The sequence below is a fragment of the Cydia amplana genome, chromosome 12 (genome assembly GCF_948474715.1).
Source record: "Cydia amplana chromosome 12, ilCydAmpl1.1, whole genome shotgun sequence".
In the NCBI taxonomy this organism is placed as follows: Eukaryota; Metazoa; Arthropoda; class Insecta; order Lepidoptera; family Tortricidae; genus Cydia; species Cydia amplana.
Window position 1 is genome coordinate 15,855,130 of NC_086080.1, and position 25,507 is coordinate 15,880,636.

The 25,507-nt window shown below is 41.3% G+C and overlaps 1 protein-coding gene across 2 annotated transcripts in view; it reads left to right on the top strand.

Annotated features, from left to right (window-relative positions):
- Positions 1 to 25,507, top strand: part of LOC134653144 (lutropin-choriogonadotropic hormone receptor) — a 43,147-nt gene that overhangs the window by 13,030 nt on the left and 4,610 nt on the right. The window contains exons 2-8 of one of the 2 annotated variants that reach the window (XM_063508470.1): positions 9,086 to 9,200; positions 9,919 to 9,993; positions 12,520 to 12,588; positions 13,692 to 13,784; positions 14,319 to 14,384; positions 15,752 to 15,820; positions 16,539 to 16,613. In XM_063508470.1, coding sequence (XP_063364540.1) covers positions 9,086 to 9,200; positions 9,919 to 9,993; positions 12,520 to 12,588; positions 13,692 to 13,784; positions 14,319 to 14,384; positions 15,752 to 15,820; positions 16,539 to 16,613 — 562 coding nt within the window. Of the gene's footprint in view, positions 1 to 9,085; positions 9,201 to 9,918; positions 9,994 to 12,519; positions 12,597 to 13,691; positions 13,785 to 14,318; positions 14,385 to 15,751; positions 15,821 to 16,538; positions 16,614 to 25,507 lie in introns of those variants that run through there. The other variant, XM_063508471.1, reaches the window with a different exon arrangement.

The window sequence follows — 25,507 nt, forward strand, 5'->3', positions numbered from 1 at the left end:
AAAATTAGGTAATTCACTGAATTTCCTCTCTTCAAAAACTAGTGCCCACGCCAATTCCTGGGATTAGTTGAGGATCGCAGGCTCCCATGAGCCGTGGCAAAATGCCGGGACAACGCGGACAGAATTTCCCCTCTAAGCTATAGTTTGTAGTGTCACGACCGACACGTGTCCCATCTTCCTTCGTTCACGACCGCCGCTGTTGACTCCTCACTTAGCGTGCCGTGACACACGCATTAGCTTCGACAGACGTTTGTACCGTCTCCGTGTACTTAATGAAGATTGAAGCGTCTTCTTTGCTAGATAATACATATATATATATATCGAACATTTGGTGTGGGGAGTCCCTTCCAATTTCTAAGCTCCAAATTTAATATGACATCGTAAAAAATACCAAATATAAATCTTTTTGAATCATTACGAATATATTAAGCGCTAAGGAGAGTACTTTTTGTCCAAGATTAAGGGAAATGTATTAGATATTTCGGCAAGAACATCACACATTAGCTTGTATGCTTTTCAACTATTATGAATCATGAAGAATGTTTATGATTTCAAATGAAGTGTCTAAATAGTCTAGTGTGATATTAAGTACTTATAATAATTGGCTATTGGCTACAATCTTTAGTCATGAGTCTTAAGACTTCATCATGCGAATACACAACAAAATCGAAATAAGCTACATAGTTGGAATTGTTGTATTAAATTAGATAGCACGAAATATTGGCATAAATAAGCAATTTAATGATGGAAATTCCTAGTTAATTGGGTCATAGCCTTAACGACCGACTACTGCTTCCGTGACGTTTGTTATTTGTGTAGACTGTCACGATAAGAAACTTTTACTGGCAGGTAAGGGTATTACGTCCTTCTTTAATGCTTTCTAAGAAAAAGTACAGTAAATTAAGTTTACCTTCCAAGAAATTTTCATTTTGCAGCGTAAAGGGGCCCACTGATTACCAGCCTACTAGACGATATCGGCCTGTCAGTTAGAACAAAAATTTGACAGTTTCAAACAACTGACAGGCCGATATCGTCCGGCGCACTGGTAATCAGTGGGCCCCTTAAGCGTCAATAGCCACTTTCATAAATTGTAAAATAATATGAAAGTTTTAATTTTTAACAAGCAGAAACGTCTGCGAAAGATGCTATTAAGTTTAGAATAAATTTAACAGTGGAATAATTTTACTGTCTTGGGTGCGACTTGAACTGACGGCCTCTGGATCTAGAGGCCGTGAGTTCAGACAGTAACTTAATTTTTCCCACACAAAACAGTAGGTAATTTTTCAACTTTAAAATTTAATTTAAGTTTAATATTATTGAAACTACATACGTTTGAAATTGACTAAGGACCAAGACGTCGCATAAGATATGATATTCAGTGCATTTTCTCTTAGTAAAGAGCTACACTTAGCCCTAGCTGGGCTTAATGTTTTCGACGCCGTGTCAAACACAAAAGCTGTCTCTCAGACGCCACGTCACCGAAGTGTCAAAACTGAAATTTAACTTTATGCATATGCACCTAGGTCTATGTTGCTCTGTGCTGGTCTATGACCGATTAATACGTCTTTGGCGTTGGACCTGCGGTGCGTATATATCGGTCATTGGCGTCCAAAAGGTTAAAGGTGTGGCTGCCTTGACGTCAATAACGTGCTAATGCATTATCTGTTACATGCTGCAGCTTTATGGGTACACACAGCAATCGTTGGATCTTATGCCTTTTGTAATAAGGTTTACGAATTGTCATTTAACAATGTGGCCGATGGTACCAAGAAAATATGTATAACACAAATAAATACTGGATTGACACTTGATCAAAAAACTCTTTGGTGTTGATAAAAACAACTAAGAATCAGGTTCAAAGTATGACTACCTATGTGTTTCTGTGTTTTCCAAACTAGTGTGTAAAACCAATTCATGAGCTAAGAAAATAGTTATTTACGATACAAGTGCGGAAAAGAGGAAATTCGAAACGAGTGGCGATAAATTAAGACACGACCGAAGGGAGTGTTATAAATCGACACGAGTTGCGAATTACCTATTCGCACGTGTATCGTACAACGTTTTACAAGTACATATTGTCCTTTAAACTTTTGACATACACACGAAAAATGCTATTTTACGCACTAGTGCGGGAAAATAGGGCCATATGTACTGTAAAATATATTTCTTCGGGATTCACTGTATCTCATATCTGCAAAACAATGCGGATAAAAAATTAATAAGCCAAGAGATAACCTTGTACAACTGTAAAATATAACCTGGATTTTAGAAATAAACAAACCGATTAAATAAATTGAAAATCTCGTTATAGTGTAAAATTCAACGAAATAAAGGCAGTAAAATGAGCCAATGGCAATGACACCGTCGTGGCATTAGATCACTTGGCTTCATAAAGTTGTGACACTATTTGCTGTGCTCGTAAAAGGATCGTGACTAAGTGTCGCTTAGGCATGATTAAATACAGCTTCGGCAAAATTCGATTGATATGGTAAACATACTGCCAAGGGCCGCCCACTAGTGTGATGGAAAAGTGGAGAACGTAATATCGGGTGATATAACTGGGAAAAATGCACAATTACGTAGGCAGGCCGCACCCTTTTAAACCAAACCAAACCAAAACCTACTAAACATGTATTTTTAAACGCCTTGAGTGGTTAAGTAGGTAAGGGATGGTGTGGAAAGGTAAACGCCCCCCTAAGTATACAGGGTGGCCCATTAAGATCGGTCAGTATGGGAAAATCTGAAACTATAAGACATACGACGATCTCTTCTTAGGAACCATGTCATCGATTTTAGTAACAAGAAAAATTGCATTCATACATTTAATTTTTTTTTATGTAAAATGTATTGAAAAAAATGGTGGCCATTTCGAAAACATACTAAAATAAATTAAAGGATATTAATACAATGCATTTTATTCATTTCAGACATCATGTTTCATACATACCATCTACGTTAGATTAATACATTACATTGGTTACATATTTGCTAGATAGATAGCAAATTAAGAAAGGTGTCCAAGTATCCGAGAGCATTAACATAACAGATTATACATTCATTATTAGAATTATTTCGAATAGACTTATATATTTTAAAAAGGCAAAAACAGCATAATTTTTTCGTAGAGTTTGAACCTTCTTATTAAAAAAAGATAAAATCCAAAATATGGCGGGAAAGGCAACGTTTCACCCAGCGCTGAAAAATGTGGAAAAATCTACTGAACAACGCATAATATCTACTGTTTTTCGGTGATTTTCAAACAAATGTAAGTGTCATGAAGCCACCTGTCCACTCGTATCCGAAATGCTGAGTGCTTCATTAATTTTGTTGTACTGTCACCAAAATACTACTGAAAATACCTAGACACCAACTATGTAAAATACTTAGTACAGACATAACACTAAACAAACACCTACAAAATATGTGTAAAACAGACAGCCCCATGTGCAGATCGTGCATGGAAGAACAGGAAACAACTAAACACATTCTCCTAGAAGTATATAGGAGCAAATACCTACAGTGCTCCGTGCACACTAAAAGAGGTAGTTAGCAACCTAAAAACCATTCATGGAGGAGCTGGGGTGGTTAGAGTAGCGCTACCTCGTTTCGCGCAAAATAGGCACAATGGTTGTCGATTTGCGGAAAATGCCCAGAAGCACTATTTTCGATTTCAGCCTGAAGCCCCACATCGTTGCTTCTCCAAACAAGTTGATTGAATCCCTCCACTGACATTGAAATTATTTATCTCTTTGCTCTTTTTATCGCCACAAACGACCTCGGCCTGCCATGATGAATCGTATTTTTACGAATTTCATTCACACTTACAAATACGAGTATTGTAAAATACCTATTTACGGCTTTATCCAAAGATATTTCAAAAATCTGCAATATTCCGTTTTCAATTTGTAGGTACCTAAGATGCAACGGTCTCGTGAGATTGGAAATCTTAACAAATTGTAACTTTTAGAGTTACCATAGTTAGTGATTACTCGAGTGAATATATTAGGCATTTTTGTCACATTTATATTTATTTTTAATGGTAAGTAATGGTCAATAGGTATGTGAAAACATTATTTATTTTTGGAAACGTTTCCTAATTACATTTGGTTAATTGTTTTCATCATATTTGTTTAGTGACAAACCTACGGGTAAAGGAACATTTTAAGTTTAAAGTTACTTATCTTTTAATTTATTAAGCTACCTATTATATATCGGGTACTCTATCCATATATTCAAAGGGCTACTGAGTTGGTAAATAGTTTTCATAACGTTAACATGCAGCGTAAAGATAGCTCCATCATAAATAAGATACCTCCAACACGGATAATCCCGCCCAAAATAGCCCAATTTTATAAATAATTTATGATGTGGTAATTCTCAGTACGGCTCGTTGAAATGTTTTGACAGGCCAGATTAAACTCATGCACGACATTGTCTTTCAAGACGTCACACTACGATATTTTGTGTCTGGCACGTATGTTGCTCAGTGATCGGTCTATTACTTTTATCTGTGCTCATCCGTATATTTTAGTAAATTCTGTCTTAAACATAGCCCCCCCTAGCCCATCAGCTGGCGACGCCCTTGCAGAACACAGACTTGTCATTTTCGCGCTCGCGCTTGACAGACAGCTGAAGTGTGCGAAAGGGAAGCCATCACGTATATGAACATACCATGAGTGCGAAAGAGTCAGACTACCAATGAGAAAACGTGACCACTTTTGACTTTGACGACGGCCGCGGACGGCCAAGAGCGTATCACAGTAATTTTCAAATTGAAAAATATACACGGATTAGGACGAAAAGTATTAAATAAAGTAATTCAGTGAAGATTGTGTCTTGTAGTGTGCCGGATTTCAGTGTTACAGTGCCAAATAATCCAAGCAAACACTAATTTCAGAGGATTTATGATATTCCTAGCGAAATTTTCATAACGATATTTTGTCAAATTAACAGCGTAAAAAGTGTAAGAAGCTGGTTTATAAAGTTCATTATAAGTTTTTCTTCCTTTGTGTGCTAATATTTTATCATATTAGTCTATAATTTAAAATATTTTGTGTAAAAACATAACCTGTTACTTTACGCTAGGGCTTGACAAAATGTTCATATGACAGTATCGATAACTTGTCGGTATATTAATAGCTATGTAATTATTTCTTCACAAGACATCATTAAGATATTAGCTTTTATAACCGACTTCAAATAATAACGATTGTTATACCTTTTTGAAGGTGCTCATGTTTAGCGGTAAATTTAAACTTCACTTTCCAACACAGTAAGAGTTACATTAAGATAAGTCTGCAACGATTTTGATAGTACACGCAGTGCAAGTGTTATTTATACGTCATAATGTCGTAGAATTTTAACGTTTAAAATAACACATTTGAAAAAGTAGTCGATAAAGCAATCAAACATCGACAGATTATTAATATGTTGTAACATGACATCACTATTTTCGATCTCACATAGACAATTTACGCACACACTTGCATTTCATTTTTCGTCGCACTTTTGAAGATTGACAGTTGTTCTAGTCATATTAATTCTATGTTGCAGAATGTGCTTTCAGTACAGAGGCCCATTTCTCGAAAGGGGTTTATTAAAATTATGGAACGGCTTAGCATCAGCACGGTGCATCAGCGTAGTGTTATTATAGTAGCTAGCATCCTTAGAAAATTTGTAAAATAGAGACAGTAGATACCGATGATGGCTCTACATATTCAAAATGGTGCGCGCATGATCCTTCCATTGTGGTAACAAAACAAAATGTAGTTTCAACACTGAAATCTCTGGCCATAGGTCTTTATTTAAGTGTGTTAGTGGTAGGTACTCTTTATAACTTTGTATTAAAAATTTCAATTGCAGCGACCGAAACATATATTTTTTCATGTCTAAACATGCATTTTGCTGCACGGCTCAACGCATTAAACAGGTCGTTCTTGTCTGACCGAAGTAATCCTTAATGCACCTCCACTCAGCATGTCTGCACATCTGGTGTTTGTCCGACTTAATTGTCTGTCAATCAAGCCGATCACTTAAGGCCTTGTACAAATGTCTCTTGTAAAGATGCTCGATTAGACTTTGCATTGGCCCAGATCCTGTTATCACGATTACATTCGACACGTCACTGATAACGCTGTTTAAAATTGACAATTATGTTTGCTGAGCAGTCTGTGGGCAAACAGCGGCTAGCGCCAGGCATTGACAATGTAGGAAACAAGGATACAATGTTTTAAAGCGACATAAGGTCAACCGGGACAATTTCAACTATGGGGCAAATGCAACTGCTAAAAATACAAGAAGGTATACTAGGGCTATGCTAAGAGCCACTTATATTCATGGCACACTGTCGCCAGTCATAAAAGAGAGTTAACAGATGGTATAAACGCCGGCTCTAGCTCTGGCAGCTCCTTGTATTTTTAGAGTAATTGATGAGCATTTGTGCCATGCTTGCAATTGACCAGGCTGACCTTACTGGGATTCTATACACAAGAAGAAATTGGTCACAATATCGCCGGCTGAGAATACCTTTGTGCCATATCCATTTTTGAACAAAATTGTTTTTTAATGATTTCTAAAATAACAAAAAATATGCTATAATTGACACTAATCGGTTTTTGGAAAAACATATTTTTCAAAAATGTTGTGCCATATCCGCATTTTACTATAGGATAATTACACTCTGTTAACAGAAAATTATCACAAAAGTGTGACATATCCAAAACTTTTGTGTCATATCATACATTGTACGTTTAACATTTACTTACTCATCAAAAACGGATATGGCAATAATAAAAGTGCTTTTATTTCATGATTAATCACTATATTTACAATATTTGTATAGTACTAAATGATAAATAAGTTCAATATTTCCTAAATGTAAAACTTTTCGAGAAATATTTTTGTTTGCTTCTTTTCGCTCTTCTGTAAACCAATGTAAGTGGCGTATGGCACAAACGTATTCTCACCCAGCGATATGTAGTAGGTACAGCTTTTTAAAGTACACAGTACAAAATGAAAGTGAATTACAGTAGATACTTACGCACTCTAGCGCCTGGACAATAGAGGCGTGTTCAGATATTTGTAAGCACCTTGGCCACTCCGATATCTGATGGCGACTGTAGGTACAAGCCAACTTACTATACTCTTTGGTACAAGCCACGAGAATGCTTGAAAGCGTCTGGATTCGATCACATGTCGTATAAATCTCAACTACAAAACAAGTGAAGTAATAAAACGGCTTAATTGATGCCATCAACCATCAATTGCCTAATTTAAGCATTCGTATAAAGAGCATAAAAGTTCTGTTTACAAAACTTTAACGTTTTAATAGGGGCTTTAATATATGAATTGGTTAAAAGAATCATTATAAGAGTTCTGACTCTACCTTACCAAACCTTACCTAACAGAAGTAATTTATTCATAAAGTCTATCAAATCTAAGATGACTTTGATTTGATAATATTTGTGTTTGATGGAAAGAGACAAAATTTTGTAGAAGTAAGCAATGTTATTACTACCTGCCTAGGCAATAGATACCTAAATGAGAGGGTAAATTAAAAATGTTTCCTTATGTAAACGTCCCCTAACAATGTAGGCCATATCTTCTTATTGCACAATAGGTATTAAACTATTAATGGCTAATATATCCAACACAAAAGTTTGCTAATGGGGTCATATTTGCGAATATTTATGCCTAAGTATTGTCATGAAGAGTCGTGACCAAGAGTTTTTGCACGACATTGAAGGGAGATAAATGAAGCAATGTAGGTTAATGAGATATTTAAAATAAAGATCAATCAAATGACATTGAGATGTACCTAACGATATATGTGACGTTATCTATGAAAAGGGACCTTATTGTCGATGGCGCTTACGCTATTATTAACGATGCTCCGATGTAAATACAATGCCGCCTGATGCTGTACGGCGTAAGCGCCATCGACAATAAGGTCATAGATTGCCCCATATTATATAATATACAACCTAATGTTAAAGACACACCTCCAACACTACAACTACAAGGCTACCAATTCATAAATGTGCCGATATTTATTCTTTTGTCGATATTATTATAAAATTTTATAATATTTGGCAATTTTGAAGACTCTTGATTCTGGGCGGAATTAACAAGAAATCCCAATTTACGACAAAAAAATATGTAATTTTCCGTTGAATTACGAAAATTTCATGTACGTTTTCATAACTCACGGGAAGATTTTGTAGGACATACGGTGAAATTGTGCATTTATTACACATAATAAGGAACTCTATCTATTCACCAAATTTTATCGAAAATATCAAAACAACAACGAAATTAAAATCGCCCCGAACAAATTACGATAAAAAGTTAATGGATATGTTTATTAGGTATACATATACGTACTTACGAGTACGTATTTCTATTTAATGTACCAATCTGTTGATTTTTCCGTTTCCCTTTGAAGTTAATGTGTTTAACAGTATTAGTGCGTTTAGCGCCCATGGATTCTGTCTGCTGCAAATGCTCTTGAATGACATGTAAACAGACTAATGAATGTGCTCTCAAGTCCGTTCCATTGTACAGGAATAGAACCATTGAACTCGCATCACTCACTTACAGTGAGAATAATTGAGAATCGTTTAAAATACCTACTGTATTGTCACGTTTTGCAAATGATGGTATGAATATGGATAGAAAGAAGAAACAAATGAAAGAATTTAACTGGTGCAACGGAACATACGAGTAATTGGGTAAAAACATACCTAGCAAAACGTACCTATAAATTAAGAAATTGCCCTAATTCGTGATTGCTTGGTACTTCGTATTAGCAGGATGCTCAGAAAGCTGACCGCTTTTCTCCTCTGGTAAGGTAGTAGCTAATGCTTGATTTGCTGAGCGAAATATAGGCCTTTACCATTACCAATTACCTAGGTATCTATCTCATTTGTACAGTCACCTGCAATATTATGTTACATAACAAAGGCCGCAAAAATATCTGACAAGATCTTATTTGTAGCGCCATAACAGCGTGTCACATATTTTTGCGGCATTCGAAGAGTAACATAATATTGCAGGTGACTGTACATATATTGTTTTTTGTCCTCAGGCCGGCGAGCGCTTGGCGAACTGGTGACGGTGGAACTGTACAAGCCGAACATCACGTCACTGACAGCGCACGCCATCCACGCTGCCGGCTACCACCTACACACAGTTGGCCATCTGTGAGTATGTGACATGACGCTGTCCTGCACCTCCTTATCCAGCTAGTTATGTGTAAGAGAGAGAAAGAGGGCAGGTGACGGTACTGACGGTGGAACTGTACAAGCCGAACATCACGTCACTGACAGCGCACGCCATCCACGCTGCCGGCTACCACTTACACACAGTTGGCCATCTGTGAGTAATGTGAGTATGTGACATGACGCTGTCCTGCACCTCCTTATCCAGCTAGTTATGTGTAAGAGAGAGAAAGAAGGCTGGTGACGGTACTGACGGTGGAACTTTACAAGCCGAACATCACGTCAGCCAGTCGGATACCTGTCTGTAGGTATCTTTTGAACAATATCTGATTTTTTTTTTACTTTTTTAAGGTTCATAATGAAAATTCTGTGAAACAGTATTTTGTGAAACGCGTTCGAAATTAAATGAAAGTTAAGGAGTTCAACAATTTTTACAATTTCTACGAGCACGAAGTTGCAGCTAGTTGCAGCAGCTCAAGGCTGGTTTACCTTAAATATGTATAAGCGTTTTAAACCTTAAATATACCTACCTTATTATCATTGTAGGTAGTTTAATTTTGAGCTCTAGATTTGAATCGACAACATAACAAGAGCGATACGCGTGTACTGTCGTAATGCCATAGGGCTTTAGATATCTGCCTACATTCCGTAATTCCCAGAAATCTATTTCGGTCGGAATGACGAGTGTTTTGTTTTGCAGGACCATAAGAGATGCGCCGCTGCTCGAGCATGTCAAAGTTGAAGATCTGACCAAGATGCCTAATCTCAAATCCTTGTAAGTATTGCATTACTTATTATCAATTATTGTCTTTACCTATTTATTGACACTTTATTCATCAAACGAAGACCCGCAGCGAAATTCTTACCTAAGTAAGTGTAAGGCCCGAGTGGACGCTCGAAGCGGAGCGTTCGGCGGTGCGTGCAGCGTGGCGTCGGGCTCACAAGTGATTTGAGCAGCGTGCACTAAGGCCGCTACTATACGTTTGCATTTGTTTAACGTGCACGCCGCACGCCCCGCCCCGCTGCACGCCCAATTCAAGCGTCTACGCAGGCCTTACACTAATACGTTAGTCTATAAACATTTTTTGCGGTTACCAGAGGCCGGTATCACCACGCTGACAAATTGATACTAACAATTTTCTGTACATTTCCCGGTCGATAAGTAAGAACAGTACATATCGTTAATACTTGTTTACTTGTTGGAATAGCAATATACAGAAAAATTGACTCTTAGCCTCGTTAGCCTCACCAGGCATTAGGTACACTAATGTACCTAATCTACTGGACACTGGGTGTTCGTGTGAATAGGTATACCTATTAAGAGCCAACAGGAGCTGAGATTTAAATATTTTAGGTAAATATACCCGTCTCGCTAACGGAAGCTGCTCCTAAAACTAGTGCGATAAGGACAAGGCGAAAAATCCTGCGTAAAAATCTTAAAAATCGAGGTTTCGTACTCGACTGTTTCCTCCTCCAAAACTTAACCAATCGTAACCAAATTTGGAAATCTAAATGATTATGACATTATCTGTGTCGGACCGTTTTGCTTTTTTGGCTAATTGATATAAGTTTTGTATAGCGCGCCTCTCATTGCGGCATAGTCAATTAGGCCATTTTGTCAATTTTTGAAGGGCTCTAGCCTTAAAAAACAAAAATATCAAAAAAAGCAAAACGGTCCGACACAGATATTGACAATATTAATCTGTGTTGAAAAAATCATTGCTCTAGCTTCAAAACCCACGGAGGAAACAGTCGAGTACGTTTGTATGGAGAAATGACCACTCCTGTTGGCTCTTAAGCATAAGCAACATATGTATAATAAATATATGTTAAGCTTTATTATGTAATGTAAATAAAAAAAGTACCCACCTCCAGTTACATAATACTTTACAAATGAGTAAGGTGTAGGTAAAAGTATAAACGTAATATAGGTTTAACGTCGACTGCGCTTGATAAAAGACATATTTTATTTAGTATCTTTGAATGAGTATATATATGTACGGAAAAACCAGTCTTTTGACGTAAACACGTACAAACACTTTGATTTCAGTCGAAATAAAATAAAATTTCTACCGACAACGATACTTGACAGCTAACATACTACTTTCGATGAATAGCATACACTTATTGATAAGATATAGTTCAATTATCTATTGCTATCTTTTTGCTATTCATAGTCATGCGTACCAGGCTTTGGTAAAAGACCTAACATTGGTACCTACAAATATTTTCAACGATGGTAAGTATTGACATAGAGAAATATAGTAAGACAAGAGTGCTCACTCCATACATCAGACTATTAATTTCAGTGTCTACATCTAGCATCGAGTAGCGGAAGCGACTGCTACTTGACAATAGATGTAGCACCGACCGGAAAGTGTTATCTCAACAGCATAAGACTTTCCGGTCGGTGCTACATCTATTGTCAAGTAGCAGTACTGATAGTTCCGCTACTCGATGCTAATAGTCTTTTTGGTACTAAAACTGATCTATGGAGTGAGCAATCTATGTATTTTTTTCTCTATGGCATTGACCATTTGTCTGGATCATTATCTTCGTGACTCAGATTCATTAAGTGTCAATTGAGCCCATTGGATTCCATAAAGTCATTTAGGTATTATTACTTTGTTTGACTACGAATGTATATAGGCACGACACGACATGTGATACAAAGGCGGTGTGAGTAGGTACTAATTAGAATCGGATGTTAGACCTATCAAACTCTGCGCAAACTTTGCAGTAAGTATGTGCCACCGTAAAACTCTCATAGTACTAAAATAATTCGAAATTTATAGTGGCAATCAGTAATCAGTTCCACTGCAAAGTCGACGGTGTCTCTCTGGGCTAAAATTATTTTTTTATTATTATGTTATTATAAATAAACAATTAAGGATTATTTTCAATAGATAAAATTAAAGGAGACTACAAGGACGATTACAATATTGATGATCATGAATCATGATGATATGTAATAGGTACCTAATTAACTTGTTTACCAAAAAACAGATTAAGTATCTATAAATAAATATTTTAGTGCGTAAAATGTTTATCAAAAAAACAGACTTGGGGATAAATGTACGATAAAAGTTGTAAATAACTCCAGACTTAGGAAACTTAAAGTACAATCAGCAGCAGAAGCTACTAAGCGGGCGAGGTGTTCTAAAACTACCTTGACTCGCTCTTATTCTCTTAACAATAAAGTCGCGTCAAGATCATTTTGAACACCTCACCCGCTCAGCAACTTCTGCTGCTGACTGTACCTACTTACATTGTAAGATAATTAAGATATGTGTTTGCGCAGGTACATAACGCAAGCGCCGAAGCTGCAGCGAGTGGCGCCGTTGCCCGCCCTGCCGGAACTACTCACATTGTACGTATGTATGTTGCTATATATTACTATTCACTAACACCACTATATACACAGTAACCTTAAGTGTAAGGCCTGAGTGGACGCTCGAGTTGGGCGAGCAGCGGGGCGGGGCATGCGGCGTGCATGTTAAACAAATGCAAGCGTATAGGAGCGGCCTTAGTGCACGCTGCGCTGCTCAAATTACTCCTGACCCCGACGCCACGCTGCACGCCCCGCCGAACGCTCCGCTTTGAGCGTCCACTCAGGCCTTACACTAAGTAGGGCTACTACTAGCACGTTCCAGGGTTAGTCCCGTATAAACTGTATTGTTAACTCACGAGTTTAGACGGTTAACTCCGAGTTAGTCGGCTAACCCTGGAACGCGCAAGTGGCCCTTAGTGCACTGGTGTACTGGTGTTCAGACTTCTTGACCCAAGGGCCACGATCAGGCCCCTCGGTCTTAAGGGCCTAGCTAAGATGACAATTTTACATCTACAAACGCAAAAAATGTAACGGGATGACAAAAGCTACAAATCCTATCCATATCCACGATTGACATCTTGTCTAGGCTCCCTGTTTTTTTTTGCCGTGGGCAAAAAGGAAGGGCCCACGAATCCTATAGTTTCGAAACCCACGTTATAGTGTTGTGAACTCATGGAGTGCGTTTTTATTCATATAATTTATTCCTTTCCTACATTTTGTTTCGAAAAGTCAGTAGGAATTGGTTTTAATTAGTGGTCGTTATAGTTGGACGATTGTTTAGCCAAAATTCAAACAGAACCATCCACTCGGTCACATATTGTGATTGATAAAGTTGTGTGGGTAATTTACAAAACTATGTGTTTTATGGAATAAAACTTGTATTATTTTGGCAATAAAGGAGTGTACAGGTTTTTAAAAAAAGGTCGGCAACGCGCATGTAACACCTCTGGAGTTGCAGGTGTCCATAGGCTACGGTGACTGCTTACCATCAGGCGGCCAGTATGCTTGTTTGCCACCTATGTGGTATAAAAAAAAATCAGAACCCATGTGTCAAAGTTCTTGAGACATCTTGATTGCTTAGGAGTTAGGACTAGGTAGCCATTTCAAAATAAAGGAGAATGATCTAGAAATCCAATTTATAGCATGATCACGACGTCGGGCCTGGTGGAGGTGCCCAACCTGAGCCACGTGCACGAGAACAGGGTCAACACCTCCGCGGCGTATCTACAGGCCATGTAAGTACCGGATTCTTCCCGAAGACTCAAGAAACTACAAAGTGTGGAAATATCATCGTTAAATGACAATTTTCTATGAAAATATAACGTTTATAATATCACCCCCTCACTTTGTTCTTCTAAGGGTCGGTTGCACCAAAACGTCTGTCACCGTTAAAGCGTTTGCTAAATTTTATTGTATGGGAATTTTCATAGTTCTCTGCCGAGTTATGTTGATCAGTCTGTCAAATGTGGTTGGTGCAACTAGCCCTAAGTCAGTGCAAGTGCAAGGTAGCTTTGACGGACCCTATTAGGTTGGTTGGTAGGTACGATAAGGAAAACCAAACTACGCAAGCCTCTTGGTCAGACCACACCGGATCGTCTGCGATGGAAAGCCACATTATTATTGTTAAAGGACGCTAATAAGCACGAGGAATTTCATTTTTACGCCATTTCCTATCTCTATCTGACGTAGAATCATACGGTAGGTAGTAAGGTACCCTTTATGCATGATCAGACTCTTGGCCAGTTTTAAAACAATAACATTGTCCACAGAGACCTCGAAGGCAACCACATCAGGCGGATCCCGGCGCACGCGCTGCGCGTGCGCGCGGCTCAAGTGTAAGTCACTAGGTACATCCACGAAGCCAATTTTCTTTTCTGTTATTTTTACTTTGCGCTTACATTTTACTTAGAGCGGGGCCACACTAGCGATTTGAAAGTGTGGCAAGCGCGCAGGGAGTTCGCCTGGCTTTCAACTCGCTCGCAAATCGCCAGTGTGGCCCCTTTTTGAGATACCTACCTACCGATTTCCGTGGGTCGGTTTTTATGATGTAGCGCAGCTTAAATGTAAGTTACTAGATACCCCACGAAGCCAAATTTTCATTTATGTTATTTTTACTTTGCACATAACTACTTAGGGTACCTTTTACTTTGAGACCAATTTTGCGTGGGTCGATTTTTTTGATGTCGCGCCGCTCAAGTGTGACTAGTGTGAATCACTAGGTAGGTAGTGGTACATAACGACAAATGCATTTTTTGTATCTGCTGCTTTATGTTTGAATCTGCTTTCCATTGATTAGCCGTTCCCAGAGATTTCCCATAAAAATGAAAATAAAAGATGTTGTTCACATTGGAATAAATTTCCTCGACTCATTTTCTATTTCAAAAGTTTTCATGACGGTCATTTTAAACCCCACCTTCCCCCCTCATGAACATTATTTTCCCCCCTGCCCTAGCTTTTTGAAACCTGTTTGTTTTCTTTGTCATTAAGGAACCATTTGTACATGTAAGCTCATCTTGTAGCTGAATACGCTACGCCGATTACTACCTACTTAGCTACGCTTGTAATGCTACGTCGTAGCCTGTTATAGCCTGTAGCATAGTTTTTCCGGTATGTAGCTAAAATGCTTCGTAATAGTAGAGGCATAACTTGAAACCCTAGCTTACCAACATTCTACCAAATAACTTCCTTAAATTATGAAATCACAATTTCACAATTGTAAAGCAGATTCCACTCCCTAATAACAAACATTTTAGGTACGCGTCTATCTACAATACGTGCAAATTTTGTAATGGGTAAAAACCATGAAAATCTATGGGTTTTCTTCAATAGAGATTCTTCTTTTATTTTGTTACCCTAATCATAGAACTCATTAAAAATAATGAATGTATTCTGGGTCTACGATAATTGCTCCTGTAGGTATAGGTACTCTACTCCTGGTCCTGTCACAGTTACGGTAAAAAGTACCAAAGTGCAAAAATGACGCACGACATAATAGAAGATGAAAGGACGGTCATCCTTGTACTAATGAATAACAGTAATTGTGTTATTGTCACCTAAAAAATACAAAAGACTAGCAAATATAATCCGGTAGCCACCAGATATCAATATGTTCGACCTAACTTCGCTCGATAGCGATAAGATGTTCAAAATAAAATTACGTTCGTTTATCGGTTTATCGCTATAACACGCGTCTTTATTGCAGTTCACTGAACTACAACCTGATTGAAGAGGTGCCGGCACACGCCTTCAAGTTCGCTGAGATTTCAAAACTGTAAGTATAATCCTTTTCACTTATGGTGTTTTTAGAGTGAAAGAGAAGACCTAGTAGTCGGAACAACCACCTACAAAGGAAGTTTGACTGTTTCTAAACATTTAAAATATGAGTTTTAAGATTTACCACCGACGTTTCGAGGGCGGCGTCTTCTCCGAGACCACGGGGACAACGCCGTCCTCGAAACGTCGGAGGTAAATCTTAAAAGTTAGATACGCGATTAAGTCCCGGTGTACAATTTAATAATGTGTAAAAATCGTGAAATATTAAATAAGTGTTATTTAAGATATGCACTTACAGGATAAATTTATATCGTATAGCGTAATGTATGTATATAAATAAATAAGTATTAGGGGACACCTTACACAGATCAACCTAGCCCCAAACTAAGCAAAGCTTGTACTGCTAGGCGACGATATACAATACTTATGATACTTATATAGAAAAATACATACTTATAATACATAGAAAATACCCATGACTCAGGAACAAATATTTGTGTTCATCACACAAATAAATGCCCTTACCGGGATTCGAACCCAGGACCATCGGCTTAGCTTCATAAGCAGGGTCTCACTACCCAGTCTACCCACTAGGCCAGACCCGGTCGTCGATATTATATAATACCTATAACTATAACGCAATGCCATCGACACTACGGTGCTTCTAAAGTCTAAGTAGTTAATTATATTTACGACGTATTGTGTTCTATTTTCAGAAGTTTCAGGGGCAACATGAATCTGAAGCGTTTGGATGAAAATGCCTTCGCCGGAAACCTAGTACTCCGGCAGTTGTAAGTTAAATCTACATTTTCTTTATAACTTACATTGACTAGGTATATATTAAAAAAAAAACACGTGTTATTATGTAAACGTTAGGTACACACATGCATTGCACGCAGTGTTGGCCGAACGTTAATCCCAATTACCATTAAAAATTAACCATTGAAAAGGTTAATTCGAATTAACCATTAACCATTGAAGGAAAATTAATTGTCAATTCGCATTAACATCAATTTGCATTAATATTAATTTATTTCGAACCATTAAAAATTAAAAAGAATTAATGGTTAATGCTTCACAAACCATTAAAAATTAAATCAATTTTTAATGACAATTAAAAATATTATTGATAATTATCAATTAACAAAAATATATCGTAATTTTATAAAGGCGCCCGTAATTTTTATCTAGCTAGTGGACCTCAGGTTTGGTGCAACATAGAAACACGCCGTTTGGTCATCCGACTCGTCTTGATGAGCACTTGGGAGACCAGTACCCAAGATAGAGCTGATGCTGAACCCTGGGTGTACCTAGTGGAATTCAGGTTTGGTGCAACATACACACACGCCGTTTAGGCTATTCGACTCGTCACAATGAGCACTTGGGAGAGCAGTACCCAAGATGGAGCTGATGCTGAACCCTGGCTGTACCTAGTGGAACTCAGGTTTGGTGCAACATAGACACACGCCGTTTAGGCTATTCGACTCGTCACAATGAGCACTTGGGAGAGCAGTACCCAAGATGGAGCTGATGCTGAACCTTGGCTGTACCTAGTGGAACTCAGGTTTGGTGCAACATAGACAAACGCCGTTTTGGTCATCCGACTAGTCTTGGTGAGCACTTGGGAAAGCAGTACCCAAGATAGAGCTCATGCTGAACCCTGGCAGTACCTAATGGAACTCAGGTTTGGTGCAACATAGACAAACGCCGTTTTGGTCATCCGACTCGTCTTGGTGAGCACTTAGGAGAGCAGTACCCAAGATAGAGCTGATGCTGAACCCTGGCTGTACCTAGTGGAACTCAGGTTTGGTGCAACATAGACACACGCCGTTTAGGCTATTCGACTCGTCACAATGAGCACTTGGGAGAGCAGTACCCAAGATGGAGCTGATGCTGAACCTTGGCTGTACCTAGTGGAACTCAGGTTTGGTGCAACATAGACAAACGCCGTTTTGGTCATCCGACTCGTCTTGGTGAGCACTTAGGAGAGCAGTACCCAAGATAGAGCTGATGCTGAACCCTGGCTGTACCTAGTGGAACTCAGGTTTGGTGCAACATAGACACACGCCGTTTAGGCTATTCGACTCGTCACAATGAGCACTTGGGAGAGCAGTACCCAAGATGGAGCTGATGCTGAACCTTGGCTGTACCTAGTGGAACTCAGGTTTGGTGCAACATAGACAAACGCCGTTTTGGTCATCCGACTAGTCTTGGTGAGCACTTGGGAAAGCAGTACCCAAGATAGAGCTCATGCTGAACCCTGGCAGTACCTAATGGAACTCAGGTTTGGTGCAACATAGACAAACGCCGTTTTGGTCATCCGACTCGTCTTGGTGAGCACTTAGGAGAGCAGTACCCAAGATAGAGCTGATGCTGAACCCTGGCTGTACCTAGTGGAACTCAGGTTTGGTGCAACATAGACACACGCCGTTTAGGCTATTCGACTCGTCACAATGAGCACTTGGGAGAGCAGTACCCAAGATGGAGCTGATGCTGAACCTTGGCTGTACCTAGTGGAACTCAGGTTTGGTGCAACATAGACAAACGCCGTTTTGGTCATCCGACTCGTCTTGGTGAGCACTTAGGAGAGCAGTACCCAAGATAGAGCTGATGCTGAACCCTGGCTGTACCTAGTGGAACTCAGGTTTGGTGCAACATAGACACACGCCGTTTAGGCTATTCGACTCGTCACAATGAGCACTTGGGAGAGCAGTACCCAAGATGGAGCTGATGCTGAACCTTGGCTGTACCTAGTGGAACTCAGGTTTGGTGCAACATAGACAAACGCCGTTTTGGTCATCCGACTCGTCTTGGTGAGCACTTGGGAGAGCAGTACCCAAGATAGAGCTGATGCTGAACCCTGGCAGTACCTAATGGAACTCAGGTTTGGTGCAACATAGACAAACGCCGTTTTGGTCATCCGACTCGTCTTGGTGAGCACTTAGGAGAACAGTACCCAAGATAGAGCTGATGCTGAACCCTGGCTGTACCTAGTGGAACTCAGGTTTGGTGCAACATAGACACACGCCGTTTAGGCTATTCGACTCGTCACAATGAGCACTTGGGAGAGCAGTACCCAAGATGGAGCTGATGCTGAACCTTGGCTGTACCTAGTGGAACTCAGGTTTGGTGCAACATAGACAAACGCCGTTTTGGTCATCCGACTCGTCTTGGTAAGCACTTGGGAGAGCAGTACCCAAGATAGAGCTGATGCTGAACCCTGGCAGTACCTAATGGAACTCAGGTTTGGTGCAACATAGACAAACGCCGTTTTGGTCATCCGACTCGTCTTGGTGAGCACTTAGGAGAACAGTACCCAAGATAGAGCTGATGCTGAACCCTGGCTGTACCTAGTGGAACTCAGGTTTGGTGCAACATAGACACACGCCGTTTAGGCTATTCGACTCGTCACAATGAGCACTTGGGAGAGCAGTACCCAAGATGGAGCTGATGCTGAACCTTGGCTGTACCTAGTGGAACTCAGGTTTGGTGCAACATAGACAAACGCCGTTTTGGTCATCCGACTCGTCTTGGTGAGCACTTGGGAGAGCAGTACCCAAGATAGAGCTGATGCTGAACCCTGGCAGTACCTAATGGAACTCAGGTTTGGTGCAACATAGACAAACGCCGTTTTGGTCATCCGACTCGTCTTGATGAGCACTTGGGAGAGCAGTACCCAAGATAGAGCTGATGCTGAACCCTGGCAGTACCTAATGGAACTCAGGTTTGGTGCAACATAGACAAACGCCGTTTTGGTCATCCGACTCGTCTTGGTGAGCACTTGGGAGAGCAGTACCCAAGATAGAGCTGATGCTGAACCCTGGCAGTACCTAATGGAACTCAGGTTTGGTGCAACATAGACAAACGCCGTTTTGGTCATCCGACTCGTCTTGATGAGCACTTGGGAGAGCAGTACCCAAGATAGAGCTGATGCTGAACCCTGGCAGTACCTAATGGAACTCAGGTTTGGTGCAACATAGACAAACGCCATTTTGGTCATCCGACTCGTCTTGATGAGCACTTGGGAGAGCAGTGCCCAAGATAGAGCTGATGCTAAACCCTGGCAGTACCTAATGGAACTCAGGTCTGGTGCAACATAGACAAACGCCGTTTTGGTCATCCGACTCGTCTTGATGAGCACTTGGGAGAGCAGTACCCAAGATGGAGCTGATGCTGAACCTTGGCTGTACCTAGTGGAACTCAGGTTTGGTGCAACATAGACAAACGCCGTTTTGGTCATCCGACTCGTCTTGGTGAGCACTTGGGAGAGCAGTACCCAAGATAGAGCTGATGCTGAACCCTGGCAACCTAATGGAACTCAGGTTTGGTGCAACATAGACAAACGCCGTTTTGGTCATCCGACTCGTCTTGGTGAGCACTAAGGAGAGCAGTACCCAAGATAGAGCTGATGCTGAACCCTGGCTGTACCTAGTGGAACTCAGGTTTGGTGCAACATAGACACACGCCGTTTAGGCTATTCGACTCGTCACAATGAGCACTTGGGAGAGGAGTACCCAAGATGGAGCTGATGCTGAACCTTGGCTGTACCTAGTGGAACTCAGGTTTGGTGCAACATAGACAAACGCCATTTTGGTCATCCGACTCGTCTTGGTGAGCACTTGGGAGAGCAGTACCCAAGATAGAGCTGATGCTGAACCCTGGCTGTACCTAGTGGAACTCAGGTTTGGTGCAACATAGACACACGCCGTTTAGGCTATTCGACTCGTCACAATGAGCACTTGGGAGAGCAGTACCCAAGATGGAGCTGATGCTGAACCTTGGCTGTACCTAGTGGAACTCAGGTTTGGTGCAACATAGACAAACGCCGTTTTGGTCATCCGACTCGTCTTGGTGAGCACTTGGGAGAGCAGTACCCAAGATAGAGCTGATGCTGAACCCTGGCAGTACCTAATGGAACTCAGGTTTGGTGCAACATAGACAAACGCCGTTTTGGTCATCCGACTCGTCTTGATGAGCACTTGGGAGAGCAGTACCCAAGATTGAGCTGATGCTGAACCCTGGCAGTACCTAATGGAACTCAGGTTTGGTGCAACATAGAAACACGCCGTTTTGGTCATCCGACTCGTCTTGATGAGCACTTGGGAGAGCAGTACCCAAGATAGAGCTGATGCTGAACCCTGGCTGTACCTAGTGGAACTCAGGTTTGGTGCAACATAGACAAACGCCGTTTTGGTCATCCGACTCGTCTTGATGAGCACTTGGGAGAGCAGTACCCAAGATAGAGCTGATGCTGAACCCTGGCTATACCTAGTGGAACTCAGGTTTGGTGCAACATAGGCCCACGCTATTTAGGTCATCCGTCACATCTTGAACCTGCAGGTACTGCCAGGGTTCAGCATCAGCTCTATCTTGGGTACTGCTTTCCCAAGTGCTCGTCAAGACGAGTAGGATGACCAATACGGCGTGTGTCTATGTTGCATCAAACCTGAGTTCCACTAGGTACTGCCAGGGTTCAGCATCAGCTCTATCTTGGGTACTGCTCTCCCAAGTGCTCATCAAGACGAGTCGGATGACCAAAACGGCGTTTGTCTATGTTGCACCAGACCTGAGTTCCATTAGGTACTGCCAGGGTTTAGCATCAGCTCTATCTTGGGCACTGCTCTCCCAAGTGCTCATCAAGACGAGTCGGATGACCAAAACGGCGTTTGTCTATGTTGCACCAGACCTGAGTTCCATTAGGTACTGCCAGGGTTCAGCATCAGCTCTATCTTGGGTACTGCTCTCCCAAGTGCTCATCAAGACGAGTCGGATGACCAAAACGGCGTTTGTCTATGTTGCACCAGACCTGAGTTCCATTAGGTACTGCCAGGGTTTAGCATCAGCTCCATCTTGGGTACTCCTCTCCCAAGTGCTCATCAAGACGAGTCGGATGACCAAAACGGCGTTTGTCTATGTTGCACCAGACCTGAGTTCCATTAGGTACTGCCAGGGTTCAGCATCAGCTCTATCTTGGGTACTGCTCTCCCAAGTGCTCATCAAGACGAGTCGGATGACCAAAACGGCGTTTGTCTATGTTGCACCAGACCTGAGTTCCATTAGGTACTGCCAGGGTTTAGCATCAGCTCTATCTTGGGCACTGCTCTCCCAAGTGCTCATCAAGACGAGTCGGATGACCAAAACGGCGTTTGTCTATGTTGCACCAGACCTGAGTTCCATTAGGTACTGCCAGGGTTCAGCATCAGCTCTATCTTGGGTACTGCTCTCCCAAGTGCTCATCAAGACGAGTCGGATGACCAAAACGGCGTTTGTCTATGTTGCACCAGACCTGAGTTCCATTAGGTACTGCCAGGGTTTAGCATCAGCTCTATCTTGGGCACTGCTCTCCCAAGTGCTCATCAAGACGAGTCGGATGACCAAAACGGCGTTTGTCTATGTTGCACCAAACCTGAGTTCCATTAGGTACTGCCAGGGTTCAGCATCAGCTCAATCTTGGGTACTGCTCTCCCAAGTGCTCATCAAAACGAGTCGGATGACCAAAACGGCGTGTGTCTATGTTGCACCAAACCTGAGTTCCACTAGGTACTGCCAGGGTTCAGCATCAGCTCTATCTTGGGTACTGCTCTCCCAAGTGCTCATCAAGACGAGTAGGATGACCAATACGGCGTGTGTCTATGTTGCATCAAACCTGAGTTCCACTAGGTACTGCCAGGGTTCAGCATCAGCTCTATCTTGGGTACTGCTCTCCCAAGTGCTCATCAAGACGAGTCGGATGACCAAAACGGCGTTTGTCTATGTTGCACCAGACCTGAGTTCCATTAGGTACTGCCAGGGTTTAGCATCAGCTCTATCTTGGGCACTGCTCTCCCAAGTGCTCATCAAGACGAGTAGGATGACCAATACGGCGTTTGTCTATGTTGCACCAGACCTGAGTTCCATTAGGTACTGCCAGGGTTTAGCATCAGCTCTATCTTGGGCACTGCTCTCCCAAGTGCTCATCAAGACGAGTCGGATGACCAAAACGGCGTTTGTCTATGTTGCACCAGACCTGAGTTCCATTAGGTACTGCCAGGGTTCAGCATCAGCTCTATCTTGGGTACTGCTCTCCCAAGTGCTCATCAAGACGAGTCGGATGACCAAAACGGCGTTTGTCTATGTTGCACCAGACCTGAGTTCCATTAGGTACTGCCAGGGTTTAGCATCAGCTCTATCTTGGGCACTGCTCTCCCAAGTGCTCATCAAGACGAGTCGGATGACCAAAACGGCGTTTGTCTATGTTGCACCAGACCTGAGTTCCATTAGGTACTGCCAGGGTTCAGCATCAGCTCTATCTTGGGTACTGCTCTCCCAAGTGCTCATCAAGACGAGTCGGATGACCAAAACGGCGTTTGTCTATGTTGCACCAGACCTGAGTTCCATTAGGTACTGCCAGGGTTTAGCATCAGCTCTATCTTGGGCACTGCTCTCCCAAGTGCTCATCAAGACGAGTCGGATGACCAAAACGGCGTTTGTCTATGTTGCACCAAACCTGAGTTCCATTAGGTACTGCCAGGGTTCAGCATCAGCTCAATCTTGGGTACTGCTCTCCCAAGTGCTCATCAAAACGAGTCGGATGACCAAAACGGCGTGTGTCTATGTTGCACCAAACCTGAGTTCCACTAGGTACTGCCAGGGTTCAGCATCAGCTCTATCTTGGGTACTGCTCTCCCAATTGCTCATCAAGACGAGTAGGATGACCAATACGGCGTGTGTCTATGTTGCATCAAACCTGAGTTCCACTAGGTACTGCCAGGGTTCAGCATCAGCTCTATCTTGGGTACTGCTCTCCCAAGTGCTCATCAAGACGAGTCGGATGACCAAAACGGCGTTTGTCTATGTTGCACCAGACCTGAGTTCCATTAGGTACTGCCAGGGTTTAGCATCAGCTCTATCTTGGGCACTGCTCTCCCAAGTGCTCATCAAGACGAGTCGGATGACCAAAACGGCGTTTGTCTATGTTGCACCAAACCTGAGTTCCATTAGGTACTGCCAGGGTTCAGCATCAGCTCAATCTTGGGTACTGCTCTCCCAAGTGCTCATCAAGACGAGTCGGATGACCAAAACGGCGTTTGTCTATGTTGCACCAAACCTGAGTTCCATTAGGTACTGCCAGGGTTCAGCATCAGCTCAATCTTGGGTACTGCTCTCCCAAGTGCTCATCAAGACGAGTCGGATGACCAAAACGGCGTTTGTCTATGTTGCACCAAACCTGAGTTCCATTAGGTACTGCCAGGGTTCAGCATCAGCTCTATCTTGGGTACTGCTCTCCCAAGTGCTCATCAAGACGAGTCGGATGACCAAACCGGCGTTTGTCTATGTTGCACCAAACCTGAGTTCCATTAGGTACTGCCAGGGTTCAGCATCAGCTCTACCTTGGATACTGCTCTCCCAAGTGCTCATCAAGACGAGTCGGATGACCAAAACGGCGTTTGTCTATGTTGCACCAAACCTGAGGTCCATTAGGTACTGCCAGGGTTCAGCATCAGCTCTATCTTGGGTACTGCTCTCCCAAGTGCTCATCAAGACGAGTCGGATGACCAAAACGGCGTTTGTCTATGTTGCACCAAACCTGAGTTCCATTAGGTACTGCCAGGGTTCAGCATCAGCTCTATCTTGGGTACTGCTCTCCCAAGTGGTCATCAAGACGAGTCGGATGACTAAAACGGGGTTTGTCTATGTTGCACCAAACCTGAGTTCCATTAGGTACTGCCAGGGTTCAGCATCAGCTGTATCTTGGGTACTGCTCTCCCAAGTGCTCATGAAGACGAGTCGGATGACCAAAACGGCGTGTGTCTATGTTGCACCAAACCTGAGTTCCACTAGGTACAGCCAAGGTTCAGCATCAGCTCCATCTAGGGTACTGCTCTCCCAAGTGCTCATTGTGACGAGTCGAATAGCCTAAACGGCGTGTGTCTATGTTGCACCAAACCTGAGTTCCAGTAGGTACCTACTGCCAGGTTTCAGGGTCATTTTGTTGTCTCATTTTAAAATATCACGACCTGATAATTCACTGAAGCTTGTATTCATATGCTTATTTTTAATTTTAATACCTAGCTCCAAGTTTCTAAGCAATAGTAACATTAATTATTAGTTTATGAAAAAATTGATTTAATTGCATTAAACGTTAATTTAGATTGACAATCAATGTAATTAAACGTCTCAAAATTCAATTCTAATTAACTTAATTTAAATTGATGCGTAATGCAATTGACTAATTGCGGATTTAATGGTTAATGGAAATGATTAATTGTTAATTAGAATTACACATTACGGCCAACACTGATTTGCACGAAAGTCATGAAACCACCTTGCAGAGTTTTTTTAAGGTAAAATAACACGTAATTTAGATAAACAACTTGTTATCCAAATATTTAGGTACAAAAATATGCATTTTAGTACCTATTTGTATGCTAAGATTAAACGCTAATTAGCTATCAAACCAAATGCGTTTTTTTTTTCTTTTGAAGATGTAAAAGTAGGTACCTATAGGTACCAATATAAACTTTAGTTGCTAACTTTACTGTTATTCATTATTGTTTTATATGTGTTTCATTCTCAACAACGGCTCTAACGATTATACGAACTGAAGTAATATGAAAGACGTGATCTACAATTCTATCCTAGGTCTATCAGTTGTATGTCGTAACACTAAAGTCCTATGATGTAAGTAATTTTCTACCGTATAAGT